Source organism: Delphinapterus leucas, chromosome 8, assembly GCF_059928025.1.
Source record: "Delphinapterus leucas isolate spDelLeu-1000000601 "Yukka" chromosome 8, BTC_Dleu_Yukka2, whole genome shotgun sequence".
NCBI lineage: Eukaryota > Metazoa > Chordata > Mammalia > Artiodactyla > Monodontidae > Delphinapterus > Delphinapterus leucas.
The window spans coordinates 34,241,101-34,255,116 of NC_143136.1; the positions used below are offsets into that span (position 1 = coordinate 34,241,101).

At 37.7% G+C, this 14,016-nt stretch overlaps 1 protein-coding gene across 1 annotated transcript in view; it reads left to right on the forward strand.

The window, feature by feature from the left end:
- Positions 1 to 14,016, forward strand: part of CATSPERT (catsper channel auxiliary subunit tau) — a 152,119-nt gene that overhangs the window by 57,010 nt on the left and 81,093 nt on the right. Inside the window, 2 exon segments of the mRNA XM_089916510.1 lie at positions 1,505 to 1,584; positions 7,933 to 8,079. Of these exon segments, the coding sequence (XP_089772636.1) occupies positions 1,505 to 1,584; positions 7,933 to 8,079 (227 nt within the window).

A 14,016-nucleotide genomic window follows, 5' to 3' on the forward strand; every position in this document is an offset into this window, starting at 1 on the left:
ATTTTATTCAAATGTCTTTATTATAATACTTTTGTGTGTGTGTACACATACACTTACGTAATTGAAAACAAAATTAAGTATTCAAGAAATGAACGTGGATTTTTATATCTAAAAATAATCATTAAAATAGAGTCATTGATGTTATTCAGATATTTTGTACTTTAATCACATATAATCCTTTCTCCCCATGATCATTTCAACATCAACCTTTCTTGATTCATCAAGAGAGTAATATGCCCAAAGAAGGTATCTTCCTAGGTTTAGCCTGCCCTTTTAAATTTACTACATATATCCATGTTGCAGAGAAAATTTTTGTACATTAACCTATATCCTTTTCTTTCATTATGTCCTCAGGCCGGATTCCTAGAATGGAAATCATTGTCAGTAATGGCCTTTTCAAGGAATTGTTCTAGAAAAATTGTACCAACATATATTCTTACCAAGTTTGAAAGAAATCTTGATATCCCTGGGTACTGTCACAGCTTTGGGGCATTTATAAATTCAGTCCCATTAGTACTGCAGTTATATAGGAGAAATGACCCGTATACTTTACATATAATCTTTAATTTTCAGTTTTTGCTATGTTTCATATTCTTGGCTGTTTTTTAATTAGGAATTGAGAGTCGGTACATCAGTCTTATTAAATAAGTCTACTGCCGTGTGTTAACAGGGAAATCCCTGTAAAATGTATTTTTAAATTTTGCCTGTGGTATATCATAATGTTTTTTAATACATTTTGAATCACAGGTAAGTAATATATTGATGAAAGCCCCTAGACACAAGCTTTTTTTCATTTTCCCCTTTCTGCTTTGATTTTTCTTTCTTTGCATTTTGCCTATTTTCTTATCATAAATTAGGCCTTATAGGGATCCCTAATCAGTCCTAAACTGTGTCACAAAAGGCTTAGTCCTTTTTGTGACAAAGTTTATGAGTACCAAGTTCAGAGATAGGTGTTGTATCTGGATATAACATGTAACAATCCCATTCTTAGGGAGATAGATCCTTTTCAAATAAGACTGGGCAAATACTGTATTGTTTTATGTAGGTGGACTCTACTAAAAACTAGGAACAAAGGCATTGTAAGGAAAAGAGTGGGAAATTTAATAAAAGTTCTATTTGATCTTATGTCCATGAACTTTTCAGTAACATAGTCCCCTACTTACCTATCATGATAATGTATAAAGAGGACTTGCACTGGAGGAGATAAAGTTGCATTCGAATGTTGGCTCTCATGCCTGCTGGGTAGCCCTTGAACACTTACTGATCTTCAGTATTATCTGTAAAATAGGCATAGTTATCTACCTCATAGGATTATTGGGGTGATTAAATAATATTAAAAATGCAAAATTATTGACAGATACTTAGTGCTCAATGTTCATTCTTTCTTCCTCTCTTAATTCCTTTCCTCTTTATATATATCATTTAAGTCCTGGGGGATAGTAGTATTAGGAAGAACTGGAATTGTAACTAAACAGTGTTAATATATACTTATTATTTTCCTCAGTTAAAACCTCTTCAGAAAATTATTAAGCCATCTATGTTTATGAATATTGCACCACCTCCAGAAAGAACAGACCCTGTGACGTAAGTGTTAAAGTCTTATTAACACAGTTATATCTTGTGGCATTTAAAATATGTAGTCCATTTGATGGATAATTTTGGTTGTCTTAAGGCATGGCCAGAATGAACTAGACTCCGAGATAAAGAAAGCAGTGCATTGTTTTGTTCAAGGGGGAAGATATTTTGAGTTTCTGGGTGTAGCCCTGGAGAGAGGAGTTGAGGAGGTCTGGAGATAAGAAAAGAAGAGAAGGGTTGCCAACTTCATGGCTGAAGGAGGGAAGGGAGGGGAAGCCTAATGAGGAAAGTTGGCCAGTGAGATGTTCCTTTTGCAGAAAGAGGTGAGGAACTTTTAAGATAAAGGTGCCTAATAGTTGCCAGTTTTCTGCTCTGCAGTATGGTAGCATTACCCCCCACTTCCACACACTCCAGTTGTTATTTCCAAATTTTCAGCAAAAAGCCTATGGTCAAAAAAATGCAATTAGCAGGCCAAAAGTAACAACATATAGTATGTCAATTAGTCTTGCAATTTCAACAGTAAAAATAGATCAAAGAAAAATGAGCACCTGAAAGAGAGATATTTAATCTATGGTGCTATCCAAGAATAAGGAATGGAAAATACTTGAAATGACATTGAGGAAATTAGGTATAGAATAGGAAATTATATTCTGAAGTGCTGATTTCCTATCAGCACTGGGTATTATCATTAAAAATAAATGTTGTCCATTTGGTATTGGTGATTTGTTGAAATAGCAAAGTTTAATGTTTTTCTTATGTTTATTGATTATTATTTCCTTATTTATCCATTGATTCAATAAACATTTATTGAATGTTTGCTATACCCCCAAGGCCCTAAAAATACAAAGATAAATGAGGCTTGGTCCCTGCCCTCAAGTAGCTCATGGTTTAATGCAAAGCTAACATGTAAAAAAAATAAGATAATACAAATGAGATGGAGCCCTTCTAGAGGTTAACATAGAGGTCTGTGGGACACAGCCAAGGGGCTTCCCATACTTCTTGGGGGAGTTAGGAGGATTGTATTATCTAGTAAGGATCCACAAAAGAAAGAGTGCTCGATGTAAGACTTGAAAAATGAGTAGTGGTGCATCAGGTTGATTTTGTAAGGGTGAGGAGACACATTCCCCAAAGACAGCACGTAAGTAAAAGGTGGGAGCCATAAGAGGCTATGTTATAATGGGGAACAGTGAGTAGTTTGTTGTGGGTTGCAAAGCGCATAGGAGCAAGGAAAGGAGCAATGGGAGATGAGCTGAAGCAGTAGTCACGGGCAAGATATGGCGGTCAAGAGGTGAGGCTCTAGAGTCCAGACTACATGGACTCTGCCAGGTACTAGCTGTGTGACCTTGGGCAAGTTACTTCGGCTCTTTGTGCTTCATCTATTGAATGGGATAAAAATAACAGCTACCCAATTGAGTTATTGTAATGATTAAATAAGTTACATATAAAGCACTTGGAACATGGTAGCAAATAGAATTCTCAGTTGTTAGCTACTTATTAAAGTAATAAATGTTTTATCATCACCATCATCGTCACTGTAGGTTTATGCTTCTCAAATGTGAGTAAATTTTACTCTTTTGAGTCCTCAGGGGTGTGTCAGGGCAACACAAAGCACTGGAAGATACGGTGCATCTTTCTGGAGTATTACTTTGCTCAAAGATTTTGAGAGGGAAAATGTTATCTTAAAATTAACATTTATATATTATGCAGTAGAATTAAAAAGTCACAAATTTTCAAGATAACAAAATGATTCCAAGATGTGTGGTTTGTGTCTGATTGCATTAAGTTACACCTCCAGAGACCTTCACTGTCCTCTACCCACAGGAGTTCTTTATTGGAAAAATTTGGAAGTGCTTCAGATGTAGAACCATTGAAGAATTTTAAGTAGGGGAAATACCATGATCAACTTGCATTTTATATGATCCTATCAATAGGATTGAATATGGACAGAAGTAGCTTAGTATTGGATTGGAGGAAGCTGTTGCATTAGTCTACATGAGAGATACTGACAATCTGGACTAGGGCAATGACTTGGTGGGTGTGACCGTTAATTCGGTGTGTCGAACTGACTGGGCCAAGGGGTGCTCAGATATGTGGTCAGATATTATTCTGGATGTTTTGAGTGAGATTAACATGTAAATCAGCAGACTGAGTAAAGCAGATTGCCCTCACTAATGTGGGTGGGCTTCATCCGATCAGTTGAGAGCCCAAATAGACAAAAAATCTGACCCTTCCCTGAGTAAGAGAGAATTCCTCCTGCCTTATTGCCTTTGACTGAAACATTGGCTTTTTCCTGCCTTCAGACTTGAATGGAAGCATCAGCTCTTCCTGGATCTTGAGTCTGCAGACTTTTGGACTAGAACTATGCACCATTGGCTCTCCTGGCTCTCTAGCTTGACCCACTCATCTTGCAGATCTTTGGACTTGTCAGCTTCCATAATCACTTAAATTAATTCCCTATAATGAACTTCTCTGTCTGTCTTTCTCTTTCTCCCCCTCTTTCTTCATCTTATTGGTTCTGTTTCTCTGAAAAGCTCTCACTAATACAGATTTTGATACCGAGTGTGACTCTAGAGAAACAGAAGATTAAGGACAAGTTTTCTGAATTGGTTCTGGGGTTTGTGGAATTAGCTCTCTAATCCGATTATAGATTTAAAGACTCTAATGACTCTGTTTCTAGTGGTAAAGAGACACCGATAGTCCCTGGAGTGATCTGGCAATAGCGATGTGAAAAATATCACCCATTGGATACCCCTAATCAAAGCAAAGAAGCAAAGATATGGGTGACTATATATATGATACTTTCAAACATTTTTGTCAAACTAATGAATATAATGAATTGGCTGGGTATTCCTAATGTTGATGGACAAAGGTGAGAAAAGAACGAGCTCAAGGATTCAAATTCCCAGCTCAAGCATTGTGTAAATGACCTGAAATCTTCCATGTATGCCCTGCAGGAGACCCTTATCTCCTATAGCCATAATACTAAGATTGCTGAAAATCGAAGCCAGAACTTCATCCTGCCGCTGCCTGAATTACAATGCAAATTGAGCTCCCAGCCTCACAGGGTGTCTACTGTTAAAGTGAGGATATTGGTTGGGAATAAGTGGGACCCTTAAAGTTGGGATGGGAAAATAGGAGAAGACTCTGATGAATCTGGGGACGCTGAGCCCATAAATTCTGATATATCTGCTTTGCCAGTTGAAGTGACCTCTCAAACCCCAGTGGAAGAGACCTCTCCACCCCCAGCAAAAGTGGTAGTGGCCTTTCCACCCCATCTGAGGGGATTAACCCTGCATTACTTGAAGAAATAGTAATGGCCTCTTCTGAGGCAGTTGCCATGCAAGACGATGTTGATTCTCCTCAAGACTCACCCCCACGGCCCCCCTTTGCTTCTAGGCCTGTAACTAGACTCAAGTTCCAGCAAGCCCCTAAAGGTGAGGTTCAAAGTGTGACCCACGAGGAAGTACACCACACTCCAAAAAGAACTGCTTGAGTTTTCTAATTTATATATATAAAAATCCAGAGGGGGCTTCCCTGGTGGCGCAGTGGTTGAGAGTCCGCCTGCCGATGCAGGGGACACGGGTTTGTGCCCCGGTCCGGGAAGATCCCACATGCCACGGAGCGGCTGGGGCCGTGAGCCATGGCCGCTGAGCCTGTGCTCTGCAACGGGAGAGGCCACAACAGTGAGAGGCCCGCGTACCGCAAAAAAAAAAAAAATCCAGGGAACATGTGAGGGTATGGGGATATTAAAGGTATGGGATAATGGTGGCAGGATCATAAAGTTGGATCATATCGAATTTATGGGTATGGGCTCACTAAGCAGAGATTCTACGTTTACTTTGCAGCTTGGGGAGTTACAAAGGACTCTAACACTTTGTTGGTTACTGAAACATGGACCAAAAGATAGCCCACTGTGAGTGGATTGAAAATGCCAGGTCTACTTTAGTTTAATGTAGAGGAAGGAATTCAAAGGTTTAGGGAGATTGTAGTGTTAGAGTGGATTTGTCATTTAAGACCTACTTATTCACCCTGGGAGGCTCCAGAAGACACACCTTTCACCATGACTGTGACAAACAAGTTTGTGAGGGAATCCCCACCCTTGAAGAGCCCTGTGATTGCTCTTCTCTGTAGGCCAGACCTTGCAGTGGGAACTGCAGTCACTGAACTGGGAAACCTAAATGAACTGGGAGGAATTGGATCCTGAAGTGGCAAGGTGGGTGTGGTTACTGTGATGGACAGCAGGATCAAAGCAGCAACCACAATCGTCTGATTCATGTAGACCTATGGCATTGGCTGGTTGATCATGATATTCCTAGAAATAGAATATACAGGAAGCCTGCTAAATTCTTACTTGATCTGTATCAGCAGAAAAGTTCTAGGTCAAATGAACAAAAGTCTAACCTAAAGCATAAAAACAGAGTTCATCAATCAATTCCCAGTTTGAACCAGTTTACAGACCCAGAACCCTTTGAATGAAGGGGAAGCCTGATCCCCTTGAGGAGAGACCTCAGTACAGTGCCAAAAATTATGTTAATCTTTCTCCCAGCATTCCCCCAAAGGAACTACAGCCTTTTACCAGGGTAACTGTGCATCAGAGAAAAGGAAATAGAGTTTTCAGAGACTACTGGACCCTGGCTCTGAACAGACGCTAATTCCAGAAGACCCAAAATGTCACTGTTGTCTACCAGTTCGAATAGAGGCTTATGGAGGTCATGTGGTCAATGGAGTTTTAACTCTGATTCATCTCATGGGGGACCCAGTGGGTCCCCAAGCCCATCCTATAGTTATTTCCCCAGTTCCAGAATGCATAATTAGAATATATGTATTCAACAGTTGGTGAATACCTTCCCTGTCCTGTGGAATGAGGGATATTACAGTGGAAAAGACTAAATGGAAGCCACTAGAGCTACCACTAAGAGTAAACCAAAAGCAATACCTGGAAGGATTTCAGAGATTTGTGCCACCATAGGGATTTGAAAGGTGCAGGGATGGTGGTTCCCATCACAACCCCGTTCAACTCACTTATCTGGCCTGTGCAGAAAAGAGATGTATCTTGGAGAATGACAGTAGATTATTGTAAGCTTAACCAGGTGGTGACTCCAAATGCAGCTGCTGTACCAGGTTGCAGTTTCATTGCTTGAGCAAATTAACACACCCCCTGGTACCTGACATGCAACTCTTGATCTGGCAAATGCTTTTTTCTCCATACTTGTTAATAAAGTCCATCCAAAACAGTTTTATTTCCACAGGCAAGAAGACCAGCAGTATACCTTCACTGTCCTACCTCAAAGATACATCACTCTCCAGCCCTATGTCATAATGTAGTAGACAGGAATCTTGATTACTTTCTCTTATATAAGATATCACACTCACCCTTACGGTAATGACATTATGCTGATTGGACCTAGTGAGCAAGAAGTGGCACTATTCTAGACGTATTGGTAAGATATTTGCATGTCTGAAGGTGGGAAATAAGTCTGATAAAATTCGAGGGCTTTCTACCTCAGTGAAATTTTAGGGATTCAGGTATGGGGCTTGTCAAGATATTCCTGCTGAGGTGAAGGGTAAGTTGTTGTATCTGGGCTCTCCTACAACCAAAAAAAGAGGCATAACACCTAGTGGGCCTCTTGGGTTTTGGAGGCAACATATTCCTTTGGATGTGCTACTCTGGCCCATTTACTCAGTGACCTGGAAAAAATAGTTATATATATGTTTTTCTTCCCTCTCATCTCCTTATCATGTAACATAATATATATTTCCTTTATATCATAATATTTAAGTATTGTTAACCTTACATCATAGTTATTTAAGTTTCAGGATATTAAGGAGAAGAGTAAACATCACCCAAGGACTTTACATCCTTTTCTGAGGAAGGGGCTGGCGAGTTTTTGGCTGTATGTATACAGGAGAGTTGTATCATGTAAGGTTAATTATGACCTTGTTATTGTTTTCATTTGGAGATTAAGCATGTTGTAAGATGTTTATGGGTACAAAGTTGACAAGGGGTGGACTTGTGATGGTTAGTTTTTTGTGTCAACTTGACTGAGCCATGAGATATAGATTTGGATCTAGAGAAAGGGAGAGAGGTCTGGGCTCAAACACTTTCTAATTCTCCTTAGAACTTCAGGTCCTTCTCTTCTTTCCCATCTCTGCTACCCATGATCTTAGTAGTAAGAGTACCCAAGAGGTCACTCTCTCAGTATTTCTGACTTCTGTCTTCTTTCCTAGCTCTATCCTCTAGTGGTCCAATATGGATAAGGTGAGCTTACGGTGTAAAAGAGTGATTCAAAAGTGATAGCTAACACTGATTTTAGAAGTGAACTTTTGTATAATTTTAACTTTATTACCATTTTCCAGAAATGTTATTATACCACAACCAATAGAATATCCAGCATTCTTATCCCCAGACCTGAATGTTTCAGTTGGGGTGCCAACTACAGCATCTCAATCCAACCAGCCATCTGTAGTACGACTTGAAAAACTTCAGCAACAACCCCGGGCAAGGTAAAAAACAAAAACAAAACAAAACAAAAAAATTTTCATCTTATTTATGTGTTATTTGTATATTAATTTTTACTTTGAGACATAGGCTTGCTGTTGGTCCAGAAACCTTCATCATGGTGATATTATGGGTTCAGTGTTTGTTTTAAAAAGTCAATGATCTGGCAAGAAAAGGGGTGAGAACACATTAATACGGGAGAAAGTATAATACTTTCTCTGCCTCTTCACTCAACAATATAGTCTATAGGTCTCTTATACTCTTTTCTGTATTTCCCATCTTTTATCTCTATGCTTTAGATATTTTCTTCTGACCTGTCTTATAATCACTGGTTCTTTCTTCTTTGTCTCTTATCTACTCTTAAGCCAATTGAGTTCTTAATTTCAGTTATTTCCTTTCGTTATGGAATTTTCATTTACTTTATAGTTCCACTTCTCTACCAAAATCCTCAGTCTTATCTTTTAATTCTTTGAACATATTAATCATTGTATTTCAAAGTTCATCTCTGATAACTTGATTATTTGGATTTCCTGTAAGTCTATACCTATTGTTGGTTTTTTTTCTCAGAGTTTTTAGTCAAATCTTATGTTCTCATATGCCTAGTTGTTTTCATCAAGTACCAAACATTGTATTTGAAAATCTGTAGAACTGATTTGAGGCTCTTGATTATATATTTTTACAGATAATACATACATTTGCATCTGGCAGCCAGCTAGCCTAGGAACACTAGCAATCCCAGATCACCTTAATTCAACTGAGGTGAGACTGAAATGATTTGGGCTCTAGTTCCTGTGGGCATTAGTCTTTTTCTGGTTTACTCTTATTCTTAACATCAAGGCCGGGACTAGTGAGAGGCAACCAGGGTACAATATTTAAGGAGGCACTTATTCTTGGGGTATAGCCCTCTAGGGCCCCAACTGAAAGCCTAGGTGCTTACCATGGCTTCTCATCCTTAACAGGGGCTGAACTCTGGTTTTTGTTCCCTCATTCTTACACATTTCTCTCAAAGCTCTTAACTCTTGTCCACCTCAAATGCCTTGAAGGAAAATGGCTCCAAATTATGGGCTCAGAGTCTCCAGACTTCCTTTCTGTCTGGCATCTTGGATTTGCAAATTCTTGCTGCCTTTATAACTGACTGATGTTTCCAAAGAAAAAATTTTAAAATACTTTGTCAGCTTTTTCAGTTGTGCAGTGAGATGGTCTGAAATAATCGAGTCCATCATTGCCAGAAACAGAACTCCTAAAATTTTTTAAATGGTGTTTATGTATATGCATATTTTACTCAGACTTATAAATTAATTCATAAACATTGAGTTGAGTGATCAAGGAACCCCTTTTTCTCCTAGTCCTATGTTTTATTCTTTCAATAACATTTATTTATTTATTTATTTTTATTGGAGTATAGTTGATTTATGTTGTGTTAGTTTCAGGTGTACAGCGAAGTGAGTCGGTTATATATATACATATATCCACTCTTTTTTAGGTTCTTTTCCCGTATAGGTCATTACAGAGTATTGAGTAGAGTTCCTTGTGCTATACACAATAGGTCCTTACTAGCTATGTGTTTTATACATAGTAGTGTATATATGTCAATCCCAATCTCCCAATTTATCTCTCTCCCCCCTCCCCTCTGGTAACCATAAGTTTGTTTTCTACATTTGTGACTCTATTCCTGTTTTGTAAATAAGTTCATTTGTACCATTTTTTAGATTCCACATAATATTTATTTATGTTTATTTCAGTTTTATTGAGATATAATTGACACACAGCACTGTATAAGTTTAAGCAGTACTTAATGATTTAACTTACATACATCATGAAGTGATTATCATGATAAGATTACCAAATATCCATAATCTCATATAGATTCAAAATAAAAGAAAAAAGATTTTTCCTTGTGATGAGATCTCTTAGGATTTACTCTCATAACAGCTTTCATATATAACCTGTAGCAGTGCTAATTATGTTAATCATGTTGTACACTGAATGCCTAGTACTTATTTATCTTACAACTGGAAGTATGTACCTTTTGACCACCTTCATCCAATTCCCCCTCCCCCACCCCCTGCCTCAGGTAACCCCAAATCTGGTCTCTTTTTTCTATGAGCTTGTTCTTTCATTTTTTGAAGCATTATTGACCTACAACACTATATTGTTCCTGGTGCACAACACAGTGACTTAACATTTCTATAAATTACAAAGTGATCACCATGATAAGTCTAGTTACCATCTGTCAGCAAAGATATTACATTATTTTTGACTATATTCCCCATGCTTTACATTTCATCCCCGTGATACGTTTATTTTGTGACTGGAGGTTTGTACCTCTTAATTTCCCTTACCTATTTCACTCCTCTTCCACTCCCCTTCACTCTGTTTGTTCTCTTTGTCTATGATTCTGTCTCTGATTTGTTTCTTCATCTGTTTTGAATTTTAAATTCCACATATAAGTGAAATCATACAGTACTTGTCTTTCTATGCCTGACTTGTTTCAGTTAGCGCTGTACCTTTTTTGTTGCAAATGGCAAGATTTCATTCTTTTTATGGCTAATGATACACCATTGCATATGCGTGTGTGTATACACCACATCGTCTTTATCCATTCATCTATCAGTGGGCACTTAGGTTGCTTTTGTATCTTGGCTATCGTGAATAATGCTGCAGTGAACATAGGGATGCATATATCTATTTAAATTAGTGTTTGTGTTTTCTTTGGAAAAATACCCAGAAGTGGAATTGCTGGATTGTATGGTAGTTCCATTTATAATCTCTTGAAGAACCTCCATACTGTTTTCCATAGTGGCTGTCCCAATTTACATTCCCATCAACAGTGCAGGAGGGTTCCCTTTTCTCCACACCCTCACCAACACTTGTTATTTGTTGTCTTTTGATAATACCTATTCTGACATTCTGTGAGGTGATATCTGATTGTGGTTTTGATTTGCATTTCCCTGATGATTACTGATGTTGAGCCTCTTTTTATGTGTCTGTTGACCATCTGTATGTTTTCTTTGGAAATGTGTATGTTCAGGTCCTTTGCCAATTTTTAAATCAGATTGTTTGCTTTTTTGATGTTGAATTGTATGAGTTCATTGTATATTTTGGATAAGAACCCCTTATCATTCATATTGTTTGAAAGTACTTTCTCCCATTCAGTAAGCTGGCTTTTCATTTTGTTGATGGTTTCCTTTGCTGTGCAAAAGCTTGTAAGTTTAATTAGGTCTTATTTGTTTATTTTTGCTTTTGTTTCCCTTGTTGGAAGAGACATATCCAAGAAAATATTGCTAAGACCAATGTCAAAGAGTGTACTGCCTGCGTTTACTTCTAGAGTTTTATGGTTTCAGGTCTGACATTTATGTCTTTAATCCATTTGTTTATTTTGTGTATGTGGTATGAGAAAGTAGTCCCATTTGATTGTTTTGTATGTAGCTGTCCAGTATTCCCAACACGATTTACTAAAGAGGCTGTCTTTCCCCCATTGTATGTTCTTGCCTCCTTTGTCGTAAATTAATTGATCATGCAAGTATGGGTTCACTTCTGAGCTCTTAAGTCTGTTCTGTTGATTTATGTGTCTGTTTTTGTGCCAGTACCATACTATTTTAATTACTGTAACTTTGTAGTGTAGTTTGAAATCAGGGAGTGTCATATCTCCAGCTTTGTTCTTCTTTCTCAAGATTGTTTGGGTAATAAGGGACTTTTGTGTTTCCATACAAATTTTAGAATTATTTGTTCTAGTTCTGTGAAAAATGTCATTGTTATTTTGATAGGGATTGCATTGAATCTGTAGATTGCCTTGGGTAGTACGGTCATTTTAAAAAATACTAATTCTTCCAACCCATGAGCAAAGTATATTTTTCTATTTGTTCGTATCATCTTCAATTTCTTTCATCAGTATCTTATAGTTTTCCAAATACAGGTCATTGACCTCCTTAGTTAGATTTATTCCTAGGTATTTTATTCTTTTTGATGTGATTGGAAATGGGATCGTTTCCTTAATTTCTCTCTCTGAAACACAGCTGATTCCTTTTTTTTTTTGATGTTTGACAATGAATTCTTTAATTGAAGTATAGTTGATTTACAATATTATGTTAGTTTCAGGTCTACAGCATAGTGATTCAGTATTTTTATAAATTATACTTCATTAGAAGTTATTACAGGGACTTCCCTGGTGGTCCAGTGGTTAAGACTCCATGCTTCCATTGCAGGGGGTGCAGGTTCAATCCCTGGTTGGGGAACTAAGATCCTGCATGCTGCGTGGCGTGGCCAAAAAAATTTTTTTTAATTAAATTTTAAAAAGTTATTACAAAATAATGGCTATAATTCCCAGTGATGTACAATGTATCCTTATTGCTTATCCATTTTATACATAGTAGTTTGTATCCTTTAATTACATACCCCTATTTTGCCCCTCTCTTCTTCCCTCTCCCCACTGGTAGCCACTAGTTTGTTTTCTGTATCTGTGAGTCTGTTTCTGTTTTGCTAGATACATTCATTTTATTTTTTAGATTCCACAAATAAGTGATATCATACAGTATTTGTCTTTCTCTTTCTGATTTATTTCTCTAAGCATAATATTCTCTAGGTCCACCTATGTTGCTGCCAATGGCAGAATTTCATTCTTTTTTATGGCTGAGTAATAATCCATTGTGTGTATGAATAAATCTCTTTTGTCCATTCTTCTGTTGATGGACACTTGAGTTGCTTCTATATCTTGGCTGTTGTAAATAGTGCTGCTGTGAACATTGAAGTGCATGTATCTTTTCAAATTAGGCTTTTCATTTTTTCTGATTTATACTCAGGAGGGGAATTGCTGGATCATATGGTAGTTCTATTTTTAGTTTTATGAGGACCCTCCATATTGTTTTCCATAGTGGCTTCACCAATTTATAGTCCCACCAACAGTGTGAAAGGGTTCCCTTTTCTCCACATCCTCACCAACGTTTGTTATTTGTAAACTTTTTGATGATAGCCATTCTAACAGGTGTGAAGAGATACCTCATTGTTTCGATTTGTATTTCTCTAATAGTGATATTAAGCATCTTTTTTTGTGTGTGTTAGCCATCTGTATATCTTCTTTGGGAAAATGTCTACTCAGGTCTTCTGCCCATTTTTTGATTGGGTTGTTTGTTTTTTGATATTGAGTTATATGAGCTGTTTATATATTTTGGATATTAACCCCTTCTGGCTAGTCATATCATTTGTTCAGTTATTGTATTCTTCAGCTCTGTGATTTCTCTTTGGTACTTTCTTATATTTTCTATCTCTTTGTTGAAATTCTCACTTTGTTCATACATTTTTCTTCTGACCTTGATGGGCATCTTTATGACCATTATTTTGAATTCATTATCAGGTAAGTCACTTATCTCTGCTTCATTAATGTCTGTTTCTAGAGTTTTATCTTGTTCTTTTGTTTGGAACTTATGTTTCTGGAGTTTTATTTTATTCCTTTGCTTAAGACTTATTCCTCTCTTACTTCATTTTCCTTGACTCTCTGTGTTGGTTTCTGAACATTAGATAAAACAACCACCTCTCTAAGTTTTGATGTTGTGGCCTCATTGTAGGAAAGGAACTTTACCATCAGCCCAGCCCAAGTTCTTGGTTGTCCCTCAAACCTTTGTGATGGTCCAAGTCACCTTGTTTGTTCTTAGTCACCCTCCCAATAGTTGAGGGCATGTCAAGACTTGTCAGTGTCCCAAAGGGGAGATCTCAGTCAGCACCTAGATTCAGGCTGATTGGAAGCTGAACCCCCAGGTAGATGCTGGGAAAGTATGTAGTTAGAGCCCTTTCAGGGACAAACTGGAAGACTCTTTTTCCTCTTCCCTCTGTGCTGGGCCTGTTTGTATAGTCACAGGGTTGGTGGTGCACCTGCACCCATTAAGACTGCTTCTTTGTGTACTATAGTCCTGTAGACTGGTAAATGCAAACCCTGTTGACTATGACAT